Source organism: Budorcas taxicolor, chromosome 3 (genome assembly GCF_023091745.1).
Source record: "Budorcas taxicolor isolate Tak-1 chromosome 3, Takin1.1, whole genome shotgun sequence".
In the NCBI taxonomy this organism is placed as follows: Eukaryota; Metazoa; Chordata; class Mammalia; order Artiodactyla; family Bovidae; genus Budorcas; species Budorcas taxicolor.
The window spans coordinates 102,419,117-102,443,350 of record NC_068912.1 but is presented as its reverse complement, the minus strand read 5'-3'; the positions used below and the strand labels follow the sequence as shown (position 1 = coordinate 102,443,350).

The window sequence follows — 24,234 nt, the reverse complement described above, 5'->3', positions numbered from 1 at the left end:
TGAGTTTCAGGTCACTATAGGTATCAAAGTAGAGATGTCAGCTGGATGCCCAAGTCTGGAGCTCAGGAGAAAGGGTTGGGCAGAGAGATTTGGTATGGGTATAATGGGAAGATCATTGGGACAGGCTAAACTGAACAGTTAAGCATGGTGAAGTCTAGAGCAGATAAGAAAAAGTGAAAAAAAGGAGAAACAACTGAAAAGTAGACAAACTATATGGGAAAGAAGAGTTCTTTCAGACACTGAACTATAGATGGCACAGGACCCTGCATTTGAAAGAAGGGAAATACATGAGATAAACCCTATAACTGCCCGAGCCAATGGCCTAGACAAGATTTCCAGACCACAGCACAGGAAAGGAGAACCCAAACAGAACCCAAGAGTCTTCCTAAGAGGAAACAGAGTTGAGAATTTGTATCCTGACTAAGCTAGTGGGGAGAGTGAAGCTGACCGAGGGAGGTATGCTGGCATTCCAGTCACTTTTGGTCATCTCTGAAACCCTGCACCCGGGCCCTTCCCACACTTTGGTTATGTGAACCTCTGAATAGCTGTATTTACTTAAGTTAGTGCAACCAGTATGTTGAACATGCGGGAAACACCAGGGGTTAATCACAGCCACTTTCATTGGTCTCTCTGTGTCCCCTTAAGATGTTTTCAGCGTGGGAGGTCCAGAGAATTTTTTGGTACCTCTGAGGTAATAGAAATCCCATGGTCGTATTGAGTCACCAATTCCAAAATTAGTGTCCCGCCTTACGTAATAGCATAGCTTTCAGCTCATTCAGAGCCGCAGCGACTCCCCTCCCAGCGAAGGGTTTAGAAGCAGTGATGCTGACCCAGGACGGGTCTGCACCCTATTTGTCCTCCTCTTTCCACTTGTACGCCAGTTGCCAGCTGTGATTTTGAACCTCTGTGGAACTGGAAAGGAAGGGAGAGAGAGGATGAGCAGAGAAGACATAAGATAGTGTGGGCACTCCCTGGACTGGCCAGTGTGTAAAGGTGACTCTCGTGGGGTCTCTTGTAGATGTTTTGCAGACCCCCTCCAGCTGGGGACCTCTCCCTTGGAGGTCCCCTGATGTGAGCAGTGCATTCGCCAGAGCCTTGTCACTCACTCCTGGTGTAGCTCCTGGGACTCTCGGAATCTGCATTTATTTCTGTCTGTTGAGGACCCAACAGCCTGCTGGGCAGCTCTTTAGGAAAGGACCTAAAGCCACCCCACACCAGCATATTCATACATCCTTTTCTGCAACAAATTCTGGGAATACAGGCCATGTCCTCTGTAGCCAACGTATCTGCCAGTGTAAGACAGAGTTTACACTGCTGCCTGCATTCAGGCCATGGACATACTTCAGCTGATCCTCATAATCTTGAATTTTTTCTTGAATCTATTGCCAGTATTTACAAACCGAGGAATTTTACCATAAAAGATCCAAATTCTTGACTTAAAAAACCCCGGGAGATGTGACAACGCCAGGTCTGCCTTACTGCCTGGCATAGACAGCTGGAGATGGGAGAGGCTGTCCCATTTGACAGGGCATGGAATCACCAGAGGGACTCCGCTCCCTCTTGGCTCTGCGACCTGAACCCCAGTGTCAGTTGCTATTTGTCATCACTGGACTCATGCAGTTACATTTTCTTAAACTACAGACTAAATGGGAAATATTTCTGGTGCTTATGTTTCTTAACAAAGAGAGAAAACAAGAGATAGTCCAAAAGAACCATGGAAAGGAGGGATATAATTTATTTAGAAGCACAGTATGTTCTTAGATGTTTAATGTGCAATTAGTCTGTATGAGTGTATAAAACACAACTTAAGATGCCATTCGAAAATAACCCATAAATAGAATCATGGTTACTATACAAAACTATGTGGTGAAGAAGACATTTCAGCTCTCAACAAGTAAGTTATGTGACTTGCTGCAGAAGGGCATTACACTCATCCTCGTCCCTGGTTTATGTTTTGTTCCTACTTGGCCCTGACTTTTCAGTTTGCAACAAGGGGAAAACATCCTCTGGCCTCTCTGGAGGAAGAATCAGCCAAAACATGGATTCACTGTGTGTCTGAAGGTGTCTTAGCGCATATCTGGTAAGGAGTAGCAGGATAGTTCCCAAGGTTATGGCCACATGGAAAAAAAGCAACAGGTATTGGCAAATTAATGAGGTTTTCTTTTTGATGGCAGGGTAAAACCAGATTTTTGAAACAGTATTCAACTTTGAAACTAACTCTTTGGGGAAATTTTGTTTTCAGTTTATTTTTAAAATTGAAACCTTATTGATTTTTATAAGTACCTGATATATTAAGCAAAGTCTTTTTCCCATTTATCTGAATTAGAGCAAAACCAGAATTATCTTGAGGAAAGGCTGTCACTTGCCCAGGTGTCTTCTCTTGGGATCCCCTTCATGGATCACAGCCTTGTTGTGGTGAAGGGGCTTGCATAACTCAATGAAACCATGAGGTGTGCTGTGCAAGGCCATCCAAGACAGATGGGTCATAGTGAAAAGTTCTGACAAAACGTGGTCCACCGGAGGAGGGAATGGCAAACAACTCCCATATTCTTGTCGTGAGAACCCCGTGAACAGTATGAAAAGGCAAAATATGTGACACTGGAAGATGAGCCCCTCAGGTCATAAGATGTCCAGCGTTCTACTAGGGAAGAACGGAGGGCAATTACTAATAGATCCAGAAAGAATGAAGCGGCTGGGTCCGAGCAGAAGCGATGCTCAGTTGTGGACGTGTCTGGTGGTGAAAATAAAGTCTGTTGCTGTAGACAACAATATGGCATAGGAACCTGGAATGTTAGGGCCATGAGTCAAGGTGAATTGGACATGATCAAGCAGGAGATGGCAAGAGCGAAGATAGACATCTTAGGAAGCAGTGAGCCAAAGTGGACAGAAACAGGTGAATTTAATTCAGGTGATCATTGTATCTATTACTGTAGGTAAGAATCCTTTAGAAGAAATGGAGTAGCTCTCACAGTCAACCAGAGAGTCTGAAATGCAGTACTTGGATGCAGTCTCAAAAATGACAGAATGATCTCAGTTCATTTCCAAGGCAAACCATTCAACATCAACATCTATTGGCAGAAAGTGAAAAGTAGTCCAAGTTTATGCCCCAAACACTGATGCTGAAGAAGCTGAAGTTGACCAGTTCTATCTATGGAGACCTACAAGACCTTCTAGAACTAACACCAAAAAAACAGACGTCCTTTTCATCATAGGGGATTGGAATGCAAAAGAATGAAGTCAAGATATACCTGGGATAACAGGCAAATTTGGCCTTGGAGTACAGAATGAAGCAGGGCAAAGGCTAACAGAGTATTGTCAAGAGAACGCATCGGTCATAGCAAACACCCTCTTCCAACAACACAAAAGACGACTCCACGTGGATATCACCAAATGGTCAATACTGAAATCAAATTGATTATAGTCTTTGCAGCCAAAGATGGAGAAGCTCTATACAGTCAACAAGACAAGACCTCAGATCATCAACTCCTTATTGCAAAATTTAGGCTTAAATTGAAGGAATTAGGGAAAATGACCACTAGGCCATTCAGGTAGGACTTAAATCAAATCCCTTACGATTATATAGCGGAGGTGATGAATAGATTCAAGGAATTAGATCTGGTGGAGTGCCTGAAGAACTATGGACATGGGTTCATAACATTGTATAGGAGGCAGTGACCAAAATCATCCCAAAGAAATAGAAGTGTGAAGAAAACAAAAGCAGCAAGAAGGCAAAGTGATTGTTGGAGGAGGCCTTACAAATAGCTGAGGAAAAAAGAGAAGTGAAAAGCAAGGGAGAAGGGGAAAGATATATCCAACTGAATGCAGAGTTCCAGAGAATAGCAAGGAGAGATAAGAAGGCCTTCTTCAATGAACAATGCAAAGCAATAGAGGGAAACAATAGAATGGGAAAGACTAGAGATCTCTTCAAGAAAATTGGAGATACCAATGGAACAGTTCATGCAAGGATGGGCACGATGAAGAACAGAAACAGTAAGGACCTAACAAGAAGAGGTTAAGAAGAAATGGTAAGAATACACAGAAGAACTATACAAAAAGGTGGTGTGGTCACTCACCTAGAGCCAGACATCCTGGAATGTGAAGTCAAGTGGGCCTTAGGAAGCATTATGACAAACAAAACTAGTGGAGGTGATGGAATTCTAGCTGAACTATTTAAAAATCCTTAAAATGATGCTGTTAAAGTGCTGCAGTCAATATGTCAACAAATTTGGAAAACTCAGCAGTGGCCACAGGCATGGAAAAGGTCTGTTTTCATTCCAATCCCAAAGAAAGGCAATGATAAAGAACGTTCAAATTACCATACAATGCACTCATTTCATATGCTATTTAAAGTGAAAAAGTGAAAGTCGCTCAGTCTGTCTGACTCTTCAACCCAGGAAAAGACCCAGGAATTCTCCAGGCCAGAATACTGGAGTGGGTATCCTATCCCTTCTCCAGCAGATCTTTCTGACCCAGGAGTCAAACCCAGGTCTCCTGCATTGCAGGCAGATTCTTTACGAACTGAGCCCCCAGGGAAGCCCCCATGCTAGTTAAGGTTATGCTCAAACTCCTTCAAGCTAGACTTCAGCAGTACGTAAACCAAGAACTTCAGATGTACAAGCTGAGTTTAGAAAAAGCAGAGGGATGGGGGATGATTTGAGAGAATAGCACTGAAACATGTATATTATCATATGTGAAACAGATTGCCAGTCCAGGTTTGATGCATAAGACAGGGTGCTCAGGGCTGGTGCACTGGGATGACCCTGAGGGATGGGATGGGGAGGGAGGTGGGAGAGGGGTTCAGGATGGGGAACACATGTATACCCGTGGCTGCTTCATGTCAACGTGTGTCGAAAACCACTACAATATTGTAATTAGCCTCCAATTAAAATAAATTAATCAATTAAAAAAAATAAAAGGCAGAGGAACTAACTAGAGATCAAATTGCCAACGTTCACTGGATCATAGAGAAAGCAAGGGGATTCCAGAAAAACATCTATTTCTGCTTCATTGACTACATGAAAGTCTTTGACTGTGTGGATCACAGCAAACTGGAAAATTCTTAAAGAGTAGGGATTACCAGACCACTTTACTTGTCTCTTGAGAGACCTGTATACAGCTCAAGAAGCAACAGAACTGGAAATGGAATAACTGACTAGTTCAAAACCGGGAAAAGAATACAACAAGGTTGTATATTGTCACCCTTATTTAACTTATATGCGAAATGCTAGGCTGGATGAATCATAAGCTAGAATCAAGATTGCAGGGAGGGACAGGACATAATGTATACCTATGACTGATTCATGTTGATGTTTGACAGAAAACAACAAAATTCTGTAAAGCAATTATCCTTCAATTAAAAAATAAATTAATTTTAAAAATTAAAAAAAAAAAAAAGACCAAGGTATGAAAAAGCCTTACCTGCCAAGGAATATGAGTTAAGGAATATGAACTCAAGCCTAAGCACAGTACAGAGTACCATAATCACACTGGGTGTTTTTAGAATTAAAAAAAAAAAGATTGCAGGGAGAAATATCAGCAACCTCAGATATGCGGATGATACCACTCTAATGGCAGAAAGCAAAGAGGAACTAAACAGCCTCTTGATGAAAGTGAAAGAGGAGAGTGAAAAGGCTGGCTTGAAACTTAACATTCAAAAAGCTAAGATCATGGTATCTGGTCCCATCACTTCATGGCAGATAGGAGGGGGAAAAGTGGAAGCAGTGACAGATTTTATTTTCTTGAACTCCAAAATCACTGCAGATGATGACTAGCGTGAAATTAAACAATCTGCTTTCTCTTTGAAAGGAAAGCTATGATAAACCTAGACAGCGTATTAAAAAGCAGAGACATTACTTTGTTGACAAAGGTCCATATAATCAATGCTGTGGTTTTTCCAGTAGTCCTGTACAAATGTGAGAGTTGGACCATAAAGAAGGCTGAACACAGATGAATTGATGCTTTCAAACTGTGATACTGGAGAGGACTCTTGAGAGTCCCTTGGACTGCAAGATCAAACCAATCAATCCTAAAGAAAATCAACCCTAAATATTCATTAGAAGGACTGTTGCTGAAGCTGAAGCTCCAATACTTTGGCCACCTGATGCGAAGAGCTGACTCATTGGAAAAGACCCTAATGCTGGGAAAGACTGAAGGCAAAGCAGAAGGGGGCGACAGAGGATGAGTTGGTTAGACAGCATCACCAATTCAGTGGACACGAATTTGAGCAAACTCTGCAAGAGAATGAGGACAGGGAAGCCTAGCATTTTGCAGTCCATGGGATCAGAAAGAGTTGGACATGACTTAGCCACTGAACAAGAACAACAAAATTCTCTTGGGAGGCAAGTCTCCTATATAGTTGTGTGTCCTAGTTGGTACATCTTCAGTTTTAAGAAGATGAATGACTGTCTGTGTAGCTCAGCTGCGTATGAAAGTGTACAGTCTGGCCTTAATTGGCCTTGCAGAGTGGCTCTTGTGAGGTTATCAGTGTGTGTAATTTCCCTCTTTTGGCCACTCCTTGCTCATGTATGGATGTGAGAGTTGGACCATAAAGAAAGCTGAGTGCCGAAGAATTGATACTTTTGAACTGTGGTGTTAGAGAAGACTTTTGAGAGTCCCTTGGACTGTAAGGAGATCAAACCAATCAATCCTAAAGCAAATCAATCCTGAATATTCATTGGAAGGACTGATCCTGAAGCTGAAGCTCCAATACTTTGGCCAACTGATGCGAAGAACTAACTCATTGGAAAAGACCCTAATGCTGGGAAAGACTGAAGGCAGGAGGAGAAGGGGATGACAAAGGATGAGATGATTGGATGGCATCACCAACTCGATGGGCATGAACTTGAGCAAGCTCCAGGAGTTGGTGATGGACAGGGAAGCCTAGCATGCTGCAGTCCATGGGGTCACAAAGAGTTGAATACGACTGAGCGACTGAACTGAACTGCTTATTAAAGATGAAGTTCTTTGAAAGCTATGTGCTGCTTAGCCTTTTCCAAACAGTTGTTTAGGCTTGGTATTCTGTTTTATCCTCAGATTAAGCTAGGCCAACTTCGAGCTATTGAGTTGGCCAAAAAGGTCATTCGGGTTTTCCATAAGATGTTATGGGAAGTCCCAAATGAACTTTTTGGTCAACCCAATACATTCCTAGACCACCTTATTTTAATTTAGCCACTCTACACACACACACACACACACACACACACACATACTTAGCACTCATCGACAAAGCTATATAAAATAAGCAATTATATGACACTCCTTATCATCTTTTTATACAAATATCTTTGAGGACCCAGAGGAAACTTCCCTAAAATCTTAGTATTAAGAAGATCTGGGATTCTCCTGGTTTATTTTATGGACACTATAAACCATTATAACAGTGCTTTGTGTTTAGTTTTATCTGTGAGAAATCTTGGGGATATATCTGTAATCCTCTCCCAGCAAGCACATAAAACCTTAGGACATGCACTCTTTAGTATTTCCATCCTGGCTGCTTTTTATTGTTTTTTCCTTTGCTTATTTCTCCTTTGGCCTACAAGATTTTTTAAAAGATTTTTTTTCCTTTTTAAAATCTTGTACTTTGTAAAACTGCTTTAACTTTGTTTTAGAATGAGGCAAAATATAGAGAAATTAAGTACAATATTCATGATTTACCATTTGTTGCAAACATATTGCCAATTTGATTTTAGGTTTCATTTAAAATTTCCTATCCTTTATGAAATCAGATCTTTTACTGCTTTGTGATTGTCATGGAGTGAATCATTGCTGTGAATTTGAAGATCCCTTGGCTGCCATATTTTCACCCCATAGTTAACGTAACTGATTCAGTATAAATCTTTTTTTAAAAAATTGGAGTATAGTTGCTTTAAAAATATGTCAGTTTTTGCTATACAGCAAAGTGAATTTCAGCCAAATGTATACATATATCCCCTCTTTTTTGGATTTCCTTCCCTAAGCACTGGGTAGAGTTCCCTGTGCTCCCCAGTAGGTTCTCATTAGTTATCTGTTTACACATAGTAGTATATGTATGTGAATCCCAATCTCCCAATCCATCCCACCATCCCACCACCCCACCACCTCCCACTTTGGTATCCATACTTTTGTTCTCTACGTCTGTGTCTCTGTTTCTGCTTTGCAAAGAAGAGCATCCATACCATTTTTCTAGATTCTACATCCATGTGTTAACATATGATATTTCTCTCTTTCTGACTTCCTTCACTCTGTATGACCATCTCTAGGTCCATCCCCCTCTCTGCATATGGCACTATTTTGTTCCTTTTTATGGCTGTTTAATATTCTATTATATATGCAGCATAAATCTTAAGAGCTTAGAGGAAGCAGAGGTTGCTTACTGACCCTCTTAATTCTTCAAGGGGCCCATTTTTTCGGCTTACTAAATTTCAGTTTCAAGTACCACATTTAAACAGGAAGGCAGTTATATGTCAGCATGACAGTGGTTGGCCCATAAGGCCTGGGAAATGCCTAGCACTGAACCTGGTCCTTCATAAGACAGGTGTTCAGCAAGACTTTGGTGACTTAAATTTACTTGCAGTTTTTGTCTTTAGATCTAGAAGCATTTGTCTGCCCCAGTGGTCTAGGACTCTGTTAGGGAATGTGTCTGCTAGTGTCTGCAATGACTTGACATCAGTGACACTCTCTGCTTTATTTTTCTCTTTCAGAATATGATCGATTGGGCTTCCTTCTGAAGTTGGATTCTAAACTGTGAGTAGAATGACCCAGTTCCTTGACTTTGTGATAGAGATCTGTGAGAGCTGGAGGCAGGCCTCAAGGGGCCAGCTCTCATCACTCCTGGGGCCTCTGTCCTCTGTCTGTCAGCTGAAGCTTAGAGCATGTTGCAGTCTGTGGGTGCAAATAGAAGGCCTTAGATTTGGCTGGCAGAGGGAGCTGATTACAGAAGGAGCGTGCACCTCCCCCCACCACACCCCACTGGAGTTTGAAGGACAAGGAGGAAAGGCTTCAGCTGCAGAGTGGAGGCTGACTGAACCATGGCAGGAGACAGTGCAAAGCTTTCAAGACGCTTCGCAGCCAGGCATGCAAAGCCTTCTGCGCTCAGGTTTCCTCCTGGATTTAGCTCCTGTCTCTAGCTCCTGTCTCTCTCCAACAGGTAGATCCTGGCTTTCCCTCTATCCTTGTATATATTTGTTATCCATGTCTCAAACCCCTTTCCTTGTTTGTCCAGTAGGAAAACTTGAGAACTACCTCCTTCCTATACAGAATTTATTATCTCTTCTTCCGCTTCCTGTGAATTTTCTACCTCTGATACCCATTATTTCATTATACTATAATTAAGTGTAATAGTTATTCATTTATCAAGAGTGCAGGCTCAGAGCCAGGCCATGCTTGGTTCAAATCCCAGATTGCCATTTACTTTCTTTGTGATTTAGGGCAGACCGCTTAACCACTCCGAGCCTCAGTTTCACCTGTAACGTGAAGACTTGACAGGGTTGTAAGAACTGTACAGAAATGGTGAATTTACAGGGATTTTCAAATAAGTATCTCATTCTTTCAGAATCCTCCCTTGTTCTGGCCCTCTTGGCCTCCTGAGCACCGGGGCAGTGCCGGCATATGTTTGTTAGGTGCTAAGTCCACACTGAACGCACGGCTGCATGGATGGCTGCGTGACTGCATGATGACAGGTGCCTGTGTACCTCCCTCATTAGACTGGCTGCCTGGAAACTGGGCTCTACCCCTCTGTTCATGCCCTGTCGAGGCCCCCTCACATGGCCAGTGTTGCAGAACTGTCTGTGGCTCCTTGCTGTGGTTAGTCATCTTCATACACCCTTGCCCCTGTCCTGTACCAGACAGATGAGAAAGATCAGAATTGTGTCTCCTTTCTTTCCTCTCCAGCTTGAGGCCTTGACCACAGCTGCTTCTGATGGTGGTGGCTGCACCCTCATGCAAGACACCAGCCCAGGGTTGTTTGGCTTCCCCACTGAATGGTCTGGCATGTAGCCCCTGTTCCTGGCATCTGGCCTCTTGGCTCTGGTGCCTCACACCATGAGTTCAGGTGCTGCAGTTCTCCCAGCTTTTATACATCATGGAGGCAGCCACGAGGGAAGAGTGGTCTGTTCTGTCTACCAAGCTAGTGTAGAGTTGTCAGCTGCATGTTACCATCCAGGGAATGGGGCTTGATAATGCTAGGAATCCACAGGCTTCACCCTTAGAAAATCCTTAATTTAGTGCTCTGGGCAAAAAACAAATCAAGCATAAGCTATAAGCAAGTGAAATGCCATCAGAATGGAAGAGATGTAGTAATTTACCAAGTCAGATCACACTGATGAACAAAATACATGGTATCCAGGACGTGTTAACTATAGTATTTAAGCTGTCTTCAGCAGTGTGAGAAGGGGGAATCGGAGGACACTTGCCCTGCTGTTCTGACAGTTGGGTGGTACGTGGTAGGCTCTTGTACAGCTTTCTTTTGTGTAACTGGCCGGTTCTATAAACCATTAGAGTCAGCTTGGTCTTTAGCCTGGGGAATTGGCTTGGCTTTATTAGATTTACCTCAGAGTTTAAGGTACAAGCTCCAGCTTTCCTGCCTCTTACTGAAAAGGCTTTTCTAATCCAGTGTTATCTTCAGAACAAAAACAGACACATGGGAAAGGATTTTATCTGTCCCAGGGAGAAATTTCCAAGCTAAGGATCCTGGTTTTCAGAGGTAATTGCTTAGAAATATCCAGACCTCCCCTTACGAAGTCTTTCTCTGCTGTGTTGTGTTCCATTTCTGATGCATAGGAAAGGACCTGAGCTTGGATCAGAACTGGATTTGAATTCCACCCCTTCTGCTTAGGATTATATAACCTTAGATAATTCATTTTAGCTCTATGAATCACAATTTTCCCTTATCAAAAACATGAATAATAATACCCATCTCCTCAGGTTTTTACGAAGAATAAAAAAAAAAAGAGTTCTATGAGTAAATATGCAAATATAGAAATTTCTTATTTATCTTGATTGGATTCATTTAGCTTCTACCCTATAAGAATTCGTGTGTTCTGGAAATTTTTCAGCCATTATCTTCTTTAAATATTGCCTCTGCCCCATTCGCTCTCTCTCTCTACTGTTCTTAAACTCTGATTAAGTGGTAAACTTTCTCATTCTCACCCCCAAGTCTACTAATTTCTACATTTTCCATCTTTTGATCCTTTCTGCATTGAACTGGAACCCCAAAGCATTCAACATAAGGATAAACTAGAACTAAAACTGTGCCCCTAAGCCAGGACTGCAGGAGAGGCTGCCAGAGCTCTAAGTGGATTAGGGCAATAAGTCAATAAAGAGGAAACAGTTGATATTCACAGCCTGGGCTCTCGTCACTCAGCTGGTCCACAAAACCTCAAGCTGTGAACTTGGTCTAAGGTACTCCAGACTGGCCATGCCTCCAAGCTTCTGGCAGAAGCAAATGCAATCCCTCTCTGGAGGAAGACAGGAATTTCTCATGAATAACTTTTCAAGGAAATGAACGGCTCACAGGAAAAAATAACTAAGCACACAAGGAAATAAGACTTCATTAGAGAGGACCATGAACAGCAACAGACGACAGAGGGGGACCCACAAGGACTTCCGAAATTGGAGCTACCAGACACAGTTTATAAAGTAATTAGATACTCTGTATTTAAGGAAATAAAGATAAGATTGAACTATACACGTAATAGGGGCTTCCCACGTGGTGCAATGGTAAAGAATCTGCCTGCCAATGCCAGAGACACAAGACAGCAGGTTCGATCCCTGGGTTGGGACAATCCCTTGGAGAAGGAAATGGCAACCTGCTCCAACATTCTTACCTAAAAAATTCCATGGACGGAGGAGCCTGGCAGGCTACAGTCCATGGGGTTGGAAAGATCTGGACATGACTGAGCAATTGAGCACAAGCATTCATACATGTAATAGGGAACTATAAAAAGCAAAGGATTAGGTTAGAAAGACAGAATTGAAAAATACAGTGACCAAAATTAAAACCTCAGTAGATGTATTTAGCATCAGATTCAGTTCAGTTCAGTTGCTCAGTCATGTCCGACTCTGCGACCCCATGAATTGCAGCACACCAGTCTTCTCTGTCCATCACCAACACCCAGAGTTCATTCAAACTCATGTCCCATCGAGTCAGTGATGCCGTCCAGCCATCTCATCCTCTGTTGTCCCCTTCTCCTACTGCCCACAATCCCTCCCAGCATCAGAGTCTTTCCAATGAGTCAACTCTCCTCGTGAGGTGGCCAAAGTATTGGAGTTTCAGCTTCAGCATCAGTCCTTCCAATGAACACCCAGGACTGATTTCCTTTAGAAGGGACTGGTTGGATCTCCTTGCAGTCCAAGGGACTCTCAAGTGTCTCCTCCAGCACCACAGTTCAAAAGCATCAATTCTTTGGCACTCAGCTTTCTTCACAGTCCAACTCTCACATCCATACAGGACCACTGGAAAAACCATAGCCTTGACTAGATGGACCTTTGTCGGCAGGGTAATGTCTCTGCTTTTGAATATGCTGTCTAGGCTGGTCATAACTTTCTTTCCAAGGAGAAAGTGTCTTTTAATTTCATGGCTGCAATCACCATCTGCAGTGATTTTGGAGCCCCAGAAAATAAAGGCAGCCACTGTTTCCACTGTTTCCCCATCTATTTCCCATGAAGTGATGGGACTGGATGCCATGATCTTTGTTTTCTGAATGTTGAGCTTTAAGCCAACTTTTTCACTCTCCTCTTTCACTTTCATCAAGAGGCTTTTTAGTTCCTCTTCACTTTCTGCATAAGGGTGGTGTCATCTGCATATCTGAGGTTGTTGATATTTCTCCCAGCAATCTTGATTCCAGCTTGTGTTTCTTCCAGTCCAGCGTTTCTCATGATGTACTCTGCATAGAAGTTAAATAAGCAGGGTGACAATATACAGCCTTGACGTACTCCTTTTCCTATTTGGAACCAGTCTGTTGTTCCATGTCCAGTTCTAACTGTTGCTTCCTGACCTGCATACAGATTTCTCAAGAGGCAGGTCAGGTGGTCTGGTATTCCCATCTCTTTCAGAATATTCGACAGTTTATTGTGATCCACACAGTCAAAGGCTTTGGCATAGTCAATAAAGCAGAAATAGATGTTTTTCTGGAACTCTCTTGCTTTTTCCATGATCCAGCGGATGTTGGCATTTTGATCTCTGGTTCCTCTGCCTTTTCTAAAACCAGCTTGAACATCTGGAAGTTCACAGTTTACGTATTGCTGAAGCCTGGGTTGGAGAATTTTGAGCATTACTTTACTAGCGTGTGAGATGAGTGCAATTGTGCGGTAGTTTGAGCATTCTTTGGCATTGCCTTTCTTTGGGATTGGAATGAAAAATGATCTTTTCCAGTCCTGTGGCCACTGCTGAGTTTTCCAAATTTGCTGGCATATTGAGTGCAGCACTTTCACAGCATCATCTTTCAGGATTTGAAACAGCTCCACTGGAATGCCATCACCTCCCCTAGCTTTGTTTGTAGTAATGCTTTCTAAGGTCCACTTGACTTCACATTCCAGGATGTCTGGCTCTAGATGAGTGATCACACCATCGTGATTATCTGGGTCATGAAGATCTTTTTTGTACAGTTCTTCCATGTATTCTTTCCACCTCTTCTTAATATCTTCTGCTTCTGTTAGGTCCATACCATTTCTGTCCTTTATCGAGTCTATCTTTGCATGAAATGTTCCCTTGGTATCTCTAATTTTCTTGAAGAGTTCTCTAGTCTTTCCCATTCTGTTGTTTTCCTCTGTTTCTTTCCATTGATCGCTGAGGAAGGCTTTCTTATCTCTCCTTGTTATTCTTTAGAACTCTACATTCATATGGTTATATCTTTCCTTTTCTCCTTTGCTTTTCGCTTCTCTTCTTTTCACAGCTATTTGTAAGCTGTGAAAAGACAACCATTTCCAGACAACCATTTTGCTTTTTTGCATTTCTTTTCCATGGGGATGGTCTTGACCCCTGTCTCCTGTACAGTGTCACGAACCTCCATCCAGAGTTCATCAAGCACTCTATCTATCAGATCTAGTCCCTTAAATCTATTTCTCAGTTCCACTGTATAATCATAAGGGATTTGATTTAGGTCATATCTGAATGGTCTAGCAGTTTTCCCTACTTTCTTCAATTTAAGTCTGAATTTGGCAATAAGGAGTTCATGATCTGAGCCACAGTCAGCTCCTGGTGTTGTTTTTGCTGACTGTGTAGAGCTTCTCCATCTTTGGCTGCAAAGAATATAGTCAATCTGATTTCGCTATTGACCATCTGGTGATGTCCATGTGTAGAGTCTTCTCTTGTGTTGTTGGAAGAGGGTGTTTACTTGACCAGTGTGTTCTTTTAGCAAAATTCTATTAGCCTTTGCCCTGCTTCATTCCATATTCCAAGGCCAAATTTGCCTGTTACCCCAGGTGTTTCTTGACTTCCTACTTTTGCATCCAGTCCCCTATAATGAAAAGGACATCTTTTTTGGGTGTTAGTTCTAAAAGGTCTTGTAGATCTTCATAGAACTGTTCAACTTCAGCTTCCTCAGCATTACTGGTTGGGGCATAGGCTTGGATTACTGTGATATTGAATGGTTTGCCTTGGAAACGAACAGAAATCATTCTGTTGTTTTTGAGATTGCATCCAAGTACTGCATTAGATTAGGTACAACTAGCAGCAGATTAGATACAACTAAAGACAGGATTAGTGAGCTGGAAGCTAAGTCAGAGGAAGTGACCTATAACAAGATTGGCCAGCTCTTTTTGTAGAGTCAGATGGTCAATATCTCTGAGTTTTGGGAGTTTTGCTATCTCTGTCACACCTGTCTCTGCAATATGTTGTGGAAGCAACCATAGATAGCACCTACAGATGAGTATGGCTTAGCTGTATTCTAACAAAACTTTTTATTAATGGACATTGAAATTTTAATTTAATGTTATTTTTATGTCATTAACTATTATCTTCTAATTTTTAAACCAACCATTGAAAATGTAAAAGACATTCTTACCTCACAGAAACAGATAGTGGGTCAGATTTGGCTCACAAATCATACATGCTGGCCCTTCACTGAGAATGCAGTGTAGATATACCTGCATGGGAATTGCCTCTCCACCCCAGGTGTTTTTTATTCTTGAAATTCTATTGCAGTTGACCCTTGAACTGAAGTGCATCCACTTATATGTGGATTTTATTCAACAGTACACAGTCCAGTACTATACAATCTGTGATTGTATGAATTGGAGCACACAGAATCGTGGATGGAGGAACCACATATGTGGTTATATGCAGATTCATATGTGCAGATTTTGACTGTGTGGAGGGTCAGCACCGCTAACCACCTTGTTGTTCAAGGGTAAGCTGTTTATTACAAATACATTTAAAATACCTCTCTATCAAATGATACTTCAAAAACCTGGAAAGAAGTATCTTGGATTTTTTTTTTGTCTTTATTATATTGTTTTAATTATATCTTTGTGTAACAAGTGGTTTCTGTTTCCTTTGAGAATTCCCTGCTGCTTGTGTCTTTATGACAAAATCACTTGTTAGGACTATGAAAATTATTCAGAATACTTATAGAGCTGTACAAGATCTTTCCCTTTAACAGCAAGCTGTATTCTTCAGGAGGGCAGTATTTTCTGGAGGTTAAAAATGTGGACTGTGGAATCAGATGTGGATTTTTAAAGCCCCGTTCCACATCTTACTAATCTTGAGCGAGTTATTTAAGTGCTAGCCTGTTTCCTACTATAAAGTGGGGATAAAAGTAATCACCCAAAGTTGAAATGCAACCTGTGCTGTACCCTTATCAGTGTCTGGTAACCTGGGAAGGATATAACCCCAAAATGAGACCTGAACCTCAGCTTGCCTCCTGCTTTACACCCCAGACTTCATTTCTTCACTTGTTCACTTAGCAAATATTTCTTGAGTACTATATGGTTTGTTATTGGGATAAAACTGAAAATACTAAGCCACATGAACCACCTTACAAGCTTGGTTGGAAAGGATGTGTTGTGAGCTGAAGTTTAAGTGAAGCAGGAGAGAGTAAATGAGAACAGCAGAGGAGGGAAGAAAGTACTAAGTACTTCTGGATAGTATGAGCAATAAACAGGTTTTCATTTTTGTTTTTATTTATTTATTTATTTGGCTGTGCCTGGTCTTTGTTGCGGCATGTGGGATCTAGTTCCTGACCAGGGATCAAACCTGGGCCCCTTGCCTTGGGAGCATGGAGTCTTAGCCACTGGACCACCAGGGAAGTCCCTTTGTTTTTTGTTTTTTTTTAAAGAAAGATGACATACTGGTGACTCAGAAGCATAAATGGAGTACAAAGAGGATATGAGAGATCTTCAGATGCATAGGGTATAGAAGAAAGAGCTGCCTCCATCACAAGGCTGTAGAGGAAATGGTGTTTTCAGGGGAGACCCAGGTTTCTATGAAATTAGAAGATGGAAGGAACATTCACTGAGGAAGCTGAGGCTGTAAGGAAACAAGGCTTTATGGGAGACAATGGTGAGTTATAGTGTGGTGATGGGGGAGAGAAGTGAGAGGCTGGACCAAGGAGAAGAAGCAGAGAGCAGTGACTTGAGCACAAAAAAACTGATGAGGGTGGCATTGAGGGAGTAAATAATAGGATGTGAGGGTAGCAAGTTGGGTTTTGTTGGCCTCAAATTTGTCCAAGAACGTGTGTTCCCTGGAGGTTGGGCACTCAGGATGCTCCATGCACTCAGCTGCAGCCCAATTGGATGATACCTCCAGAAGTTTCAAGTCTGGTCCCTGGAGAGACACTGGGTTCTCCAAAAGGAATCTACTGTGCCAAGTGGAGGGTCCTAGGACAGGGTTCAGGGTTACAGGCTGTGCCCAGACATCGAGAGAAGAGAGAAGCGCTTTCTCATTCATTCACAGCTTCTTAAGTAGCTACTATGTGTCAGCAGTCTTCTGTGCTCTGTGGATATACCAGTGAACAGGTGGTCAGTAAATGGAAAGTGTGATCAACAAGCTTTTCAGTATCTTGGAAGGTGATGACTGCTGTGGAAGAAGATAGAGCAGGACAAGGCAATGCTGGAGAAGAGACTGCACATTTAAATGGGATAGTCAGGGCAAGCCTCCTTGAAAGGTAGATTTTAGCAAAGACTCAACAAAAGAGAGGGAGTGAGGCCTGCCAGTATCTGGAAGCAGAGCCCTCAGACAGAACCCTGAGGAAATCTCAGTCTCAGTTATGAGGAACATGACACCAGGAGCCGGGAATGTGCCCATCAGTCCAGCGGAGACAAGAGCCATCTGGAGCCGTGAAGGCGCCAGAGCCTGGTGTCCAGGTGTGTTTTTCCTAAGCTGATGTCAGCCTTCTGAACGCTGATTTAATTAAATGGAAGTGTCATCTGTTTCAGCTGGGTGTGGGTGTGTGCTCTGGGAAAGCTCCTGTCTGCTGCCACAGTGTGGGGTTTTATGGTTGCCATGTGGGCAAGAGCATGGAGGCTTTAATGTTCAGCCTCATTTCATAAGGAATTCTGTGTGAAGATACAAGGATATGGAAGCCAAAACCAACAACTTTTAACTCCCAAAGGCTTGTGAAAAGCAAACCAATCAAGAAAGACCTATAAACATGGGGTAGTCTAAAACACATGTTGAGGCATAGCTTACTTTTTCCAGAACAGACTGCCAAATTCCCTATGGCTGCAAGGATGAAGTGTTTATTGAGCACCTACTATATACCCAGGGCCATACTAGGTACTTTCTGTGTTACCTGTTCCTCAAAACAGCCACTCAGATGACCTTATCCAGTCTCATGTCTTATTGTTGTTATTCAGTCCTAAGTCGTGTCTGACTCTTTGTGACCCCCGTGGGCTGCAGCCTGCCAGGCTCATCTGTCCTCCACTGTCTCCTGGAATTTGCTCAGATTCATATCCATGGAGGCAGTGATGCTATCTAACCATCCTATCATCTGCCACCCCTTCTCTTTTTGTCTTCAGCCTTCCCCAGCATCAGGGTCTTTTTCAGTGAGTCAGCTCTGCATCAGTTGGCCAAAGTATTGGAGCTTCAGCTTCAGCAACAGTCCTTCCAATGAATATTTAGGATTGATTTTCTTTAGGATTGACTGGTTTATTCTTGCAGTGCAAAGGACTCTCAAGAGTCTTCTCTAGCACCACAGTTTGAAAACATCAGTTCTTCTGTGCTCAGCCTTCTTTATGGTCCAACTCTCACATCCATACATGACTACTGGAAATACCGTAGTTTTGACTGTATGGACCTTTGTTGGCAAAGTGATGTCTCTGCTTTTAATACACTGTCTAGATTTGTCATCACTTTCCTTCCAAGGAGCAAGCATCATTTAATTTCATGCTGCGGTCACCGTCTGCAGTGATTTCGGAGCCCAAGAAAATAAAATCTGTCACTGCTTCCGCTTTTTCTGCTGCTATTTGTCATGAAGTGATAGGACCAGATGCCATGATCTTAGTTTTTTGAATGTTGAGTTTTAAGTCAGCTTTTTCACTCTCCTCTTTCACCCTCATCAAGAAGTTCTTTAGTTCCTCTTCACTTTCTGCCATTAAAGAGGTATCCAACAACGCAAGAGACGACTCTACACATGGACATCACCAGATGGTCAACACCAAAATCAGACTGATTATATTCTTTGCAGCCAAAGATGCAGAAGCTCTATTCAGTCAGCAAAAACAAGACCTGGAACTGACTGTGACTCAAATTGTAAGCTCCTTATTGCAAAATTCAGGCTTGAATTGAAGACAGTAGGGAATACTGCTAGGCCATTCAGGTATGACTGAAATCAAATCCCTTATGATTATACCGTGGAGGTGATGAATAGAGTCAAGGGATTAGACCTGGTAGACAGAGTGCCTGAAGAGCTCATGGCCTACATATCATCTATATGCTGATGACTCCCAAATTTATAGTTCAATCTCTTCTCTTTCCCCATACTCCATACTCGTTTATCCAGTTGCCTCCTTTCCTTGAATGTATATTAGGCATCTTACATTTAACATGTCCAGAAAAAAACCTCCTGATTCACACCCCATGCCTCCAAGATCTTGCCTACCCAAGTAAATGGCAACCTCATCCTTCCACTTGTTCAGGTCAAAGATCGTAGCATCATATCTTTAACACTAAATTGCTGCTGCCGCTGCTAAGTTGTGTCAGTCGTGTCTGACTCTGTGCGACCCCAGAGACGGCAGCCCACCAGGCTCCCCCGTCCCTGGGATTCTCCAGGCAAGAACACTGGAGTGGGTTGCCATTTCCTTCTCCAATGCATGAAAGTGAAAATTGAAAGTGACATCGCTCAGTCGTGTCCGACTAGCGACCCCATGGACCGCAGCCTACCAGGCTCCTCCATCCATGGGATTTTCCAGGCAAGAGTACTGGAGTGGGGTGCCACTGCCTTCTCTGTAACACCAAACTAGTCATCAACAAACGCTATTGGCTTTACCTTACATACCTCTAGATCCAACCGCTTTTCACTACATCCAGCACTGTTAACTCTGTGCAGCAGCCGTCACCTCCTCGTACCTCATTGTTGCACTCTAGCTGCTCTCCTTGCTTTCGTACTTACCGCCCTAAGGTCTACCTGCTTGCTGAAGCCCAGTGATCTGTCACAGTGCAAGACAGATCTGGTTACTTCAGTGACTGGAACTCTCTCGTGGCTCTTCATTTCTCTTGGAATAAAAGTCAGAGATGTTTGTTTGACTGTGCTGGGTCTTAGCTGCAGCACACAAGGTCTTCAGTTTTCATTGCGGCATGAGGACTGTTTAGTTGCAGCTTTCGAATTCGATTAGTTGTGGCGTGTAGGATCTAGTTCCCTGACCAGGGTTAGAACCTGGGCCCCCTGCATTGGGAGCGTGGATTCTTAGCCACTGGACCATGAGGGAAGTCTCAAAGTCAGAGTTTCTACCATCCTCCACCAAGAGCCTACACAGTTTCGACCCCTGTTTTCTTACTACTCTCCTTGTTTATTATTCCCTACTGGGCTCCTTGGCTATACCTTGTGCTCAGTCATGTCTGATTCTTTGCAACCATGAACAATAGCTCACCAGGCTTCTCTGTCCATGGGATTTTACCAGCAAGAATACTGGAGTGGGTTGCCATTTCCTCCCCCAGGGATCCTGCTCCTCCAACCCAGGGATCAAATCTGTATCTCCTGTGTTGGCAGGTGGATTCTTTACTACTGTGCTACCTAGGAAGCCCATACTGGACTCCTTGCTGTTCCTAAAATACTCGCAGGTCAATCTTGGCATTTACTCTTTCTTTTGTTTGGGACACTCTTTTCCAGATACCTACAGAGATTGCATTCTCCCTCACCTCTTCAGACCTTAGCTCAAATGTCCCTTTCTTAGTGAAGTCTCCCCTGACTGTGCCATTTAAAATTATAACCCATCCCCCATTGGCATGCCTGTTCCCTTTACTTTGTCATTTTACTCCAGTGTTTATCACTATTGGAAATCTGCTTACTTATAGTCTGTCTCCTCTCACTTAAGGTGTGTGTGGGGGGAGTTAATTTGTTCACTACTGTTTCCTACCACCTAAAACATTGCCTAGTGCTTACTGATTGCTTAATAAATATTTGTTGGTTGAATGCATGTGTTGGCAGATCACTCTCTGAAGTAGGCGGTATTAAATGAGAAAGTAATCATAGAAGTAATTTCCTTGTGTTCACAGGAGTACAGGTGATGAAGCCAGCATTCAAAATGTTCTCTGCCTGGCGCCAAACATCCTACTTGTCTCACTATTCAATATCGCTTTCTATTTTTTTCTCCCCAAATTTGCACTGTCAATTTGATCCTAAATTTGAACCACTATATTGTAAACTTTATCAAGGGACTATGAATGTCCTGCTCACAGATCCATCCCCAATACTAGTATAATGTTTGTGGTGAATAGTTAATATTCAATAAATGTTTGTTAAATCAATTAAAGACAGAGGACGAAGCTATGAGAAAGAATAGTGCCATCTTTAATAACAAAACCCAGATTCCCCCCAGTATTGGAAGACCTGGGGACTCCCCTGCCTTTAGTCCTGAGTTTCACCATCTCCTGGAGGGTGTCTCACTTAAGAGCCTGCTTTCACCATTGCGTTGACTCCAGAGAGCACAGGTTCCCTTTAATACTTTAAAAAGAGAGATAATAACAGAAACAACAAAACTTTTCTCTTGGTTTCTCTTAACAAAGCTAAAAATATTTCACTACAGATTAAACGAGGACAACAGGTAAATAAACCTTGAGAGTAAAAGAAACTCAAAGTAGTCTGGATTGCAAAATTCAGAGTTCTGTCTCTCCTGTAGACGGCTGAAACCAGGGCCGTACTTAGTTCACAATAGGAGAGCACAGCATTGCAGGACTTGACTGGGTTCTTGGCTTGGTGACTTCTAGCCTGTTTAACGACTCACCGTTCACACTTCTTCCTAGATATCTTGATACCTATGTGGTCAAGATCTTAAAAGTCAAATTCCCACTGTGTAGCTCACCCAGAGTCTCAGCACAGTGGTTCTTAACCTTGACTGAATATTGGGATCACCAGGGGAGCTTAAAAAATTACCGATGCCTGCCTCCCACCCCTTAAATATTCTGAAGTCATGGACTTGAGGTGTGGCCTAGGCATTGGGATTTTTAAAGCTCCCCATGTGAGTCTAATACTGCTCTAAAAGAGTACATTTCCTGTCTGAGGAACTCTTCACTTTCCCAGATGAGTGATACCAAAAATAAACTCACCTTTAAGGGGAGGCCCCTGCTTGTATACAGGACATGTCTATATACAGTATTTCTCAACCCAGGACCTTGCCACCCAGAGTCCTGGTTTAGTTGATTAGGAATCAGACTCAGTTATCTTTATGTTTAAAAGTTCCACCAGGTGATTCTAACATGTCAGGGTTGAGAACCAGGGTATCATCTTCAAGCCAAACACTATAACCATATCTGAATATAGCATTATAACCACTGCAGAATGTAGTATTAGTTGTGCTAGGGCAGTCAGATTGTGAGTACGTTATTTCTTTTGAGCTTACATTTTCTGTATTGTCCTTATATACCTTTTTAATGAAGAAGTATATTGGGATATGCCTTCATTTCTGTAATTAAAAAAAAAACTTTCATTATGCTCTCTAGGTCTCTAAATACTATTATCAAAAATCCATTTTATATTAAGTTTTTGGTTATCAACCCTTTCTCTAGTTTTTTCTTCAGGATCTTTTAAAATCTGAATCAATTGAAGAGTTTCCTGTACATTCTGGTGGCCTACTTAAATAGTTCTTCATTATGTATAACTGAAATAAATATTTGTGTAAAAACTTAATATCTGTCTTTTCTGTGCTGTCAAAACTCCATGATGTCTAAGATGAGACATGATAAGTCTGGAGGAATGGGCAGACCAAATCATACAGGGCTTTGGAGGAGACAGTAAGAAGTTTGGGCTTCTTGAAGACAAAAGATGCCATTGAAGTATTTTAAGGAGCTGAAAAACGTAATTAGTTTCGACTTGTAGGAAGATGATTTTGGCTGCAGGAAGGTATATGGGTTGGAGAGGAGCAGAAATGGAAAGGAAAATAAGACTTAGGAGGCCATCATAGGAACAAAGTGTAGAGATCAGTAGAGAAAAATCAATAAAATCAAAAGCTGATTCTTTGACAATATTAATAAAATCAATAAACCTCTAACCAGGTTAACCAAGAAAAAAAGAGAGAAGACACAAATTAACTAATATCAGAAATGAAAGAGGGATCACCACTACTGATCCTATGGACTTTAAAAGGCTCATAAAAGACTATTGTGAACAACTCTGCCTGCAATAGACCAATTCCTTGGAAGACACAAACTACCAAAACTCATGCAAAAGAAATAGATCATCTGAAAAGGCCTGTATCTACCAAGGAAATTGAATCAATAATCAATAACCTTCCAAAACAAAAACACATAAAAAATAGGCTCAGATGGTTTCGCTAGTGACTTCTATCCAACATTTAAGGAAAAGATGATACCAATTCTCTACAATCTCTTCCAGAAAAATAGAACCAGAAGGAAGACTTCCTAATTTGTTTTGTGAAGCCAGCGTTACTCTGAAACCAAAACCAGATAAAGACATTATAAGAAAACTACAGACCAATATCTTTCATGAGCGTAATGCAAGAATTCTCAACATATATTAGCATGTTGAATCTAACAAAGTATAAGAAGAACCATACATCTTAATGAAGGGGGATTTATTCCAGATATACAAGGTTCATTCAAGATTAGAATATCAGTTACTGTGTTGCATCACATCAGGCTACAGAAGAAAAGCCATACGATCCTATCTGTAAGATGCAAAAAGCACTTGATACAATTCAACATCCAATCATGATTTTTGGAAAAACTCTCAGCAAAATAGGAATAGAAAGAAACTTGCTCAGTTTAGACAAAGAACATCTACAAAAAAGTCTATACCTAACATCTTGCTTGATAATGAGAAACTAGATATGGTATTGGCGGTTTAGTCACTAAATTGTGTTTGACGTCTTTGCGACCCCAAGGGCTTGTAGCCTGCCAGGCTCCCCTGTCCATGGAATTTTCCAGGCAGGAATACTGGAGTGGATTGCCATTTCCGTCTTCAGGGGATCTTCCCGACCCTGGGCTTGACATGCGTCTCCTGCGTTGCAGGTGAAGTCTTTATTGCTGCGCCGCCGGGGGAGCCCTGAGAAACCCAAGTCTGGGAAAAGACAGTGTCCCTCTTTACTATTCCTATTCAGCATCATGCTGAAAGGTCTAGCTAACAGTACAGGAAATAAAAGGCATAGACATTAGGAAGGAAGAAATAAAATTGTCTTTGTTCACAAATGATGATTGATTATGTAGAATATTCCAGAGAATTGGCAAAAAAACTCCTGGAACTAACTAGCAGTTAGTTGGAAAGAAGCAGGATATAAGGTTAACCTACAAAAATCGGTTGCTTTCCTATATACCAGAAATGAACAATTGGAATTTGAAATTAAAACACAATATCATTTGTATTGTCACACACACAAAGAAATATATATAGAAAGATCCAACATTGTTTAGATGTCAGTTCCTCTTAACTTGATCTATAAGTTCAACATAATCTCAATTAAAATCCTGGTGAGTTATTTTATGGATAGCAACAAACTTATTTTAAAATATTATTAACCAGAGGATTTTTGCAGAAACTAATGCCTGAAGTGTTAATACCGTCTCCAGTCAATAATGTGTTAAAGTGTATATGGAAAGGCAAGCAACTGAGAATAGTCCACGTAATAACTGATAAAGAAGAGTAAAGTTGA

General features: G+C 41.9%; 1 protein-coding gene across 1 annotated transcript in view; it reads left to right on the top strand.

Annotated features, from left to right (window-relative positions):
- The window catches only part of ST3GAL3 (ST3 beta-galactoside alpha-2,3-sialyltransferase 3), a 222,320-nt gene that overhangs the window by 110,686 nt on the left and 87,400 nt on the right, over window positions 1-24,234 (top strand). Inside the window, exon 4 of the mRNA XM_052636613.1 lies at window positions 8,679-8,721. Coding sequence (XP_052492573.1) covers window positions 8,679-8,721 — 43 coding nt within the window. The remainder of the gene's footprint in view (window positions 1-8,678; window positions 8,722-24,234) is intronic.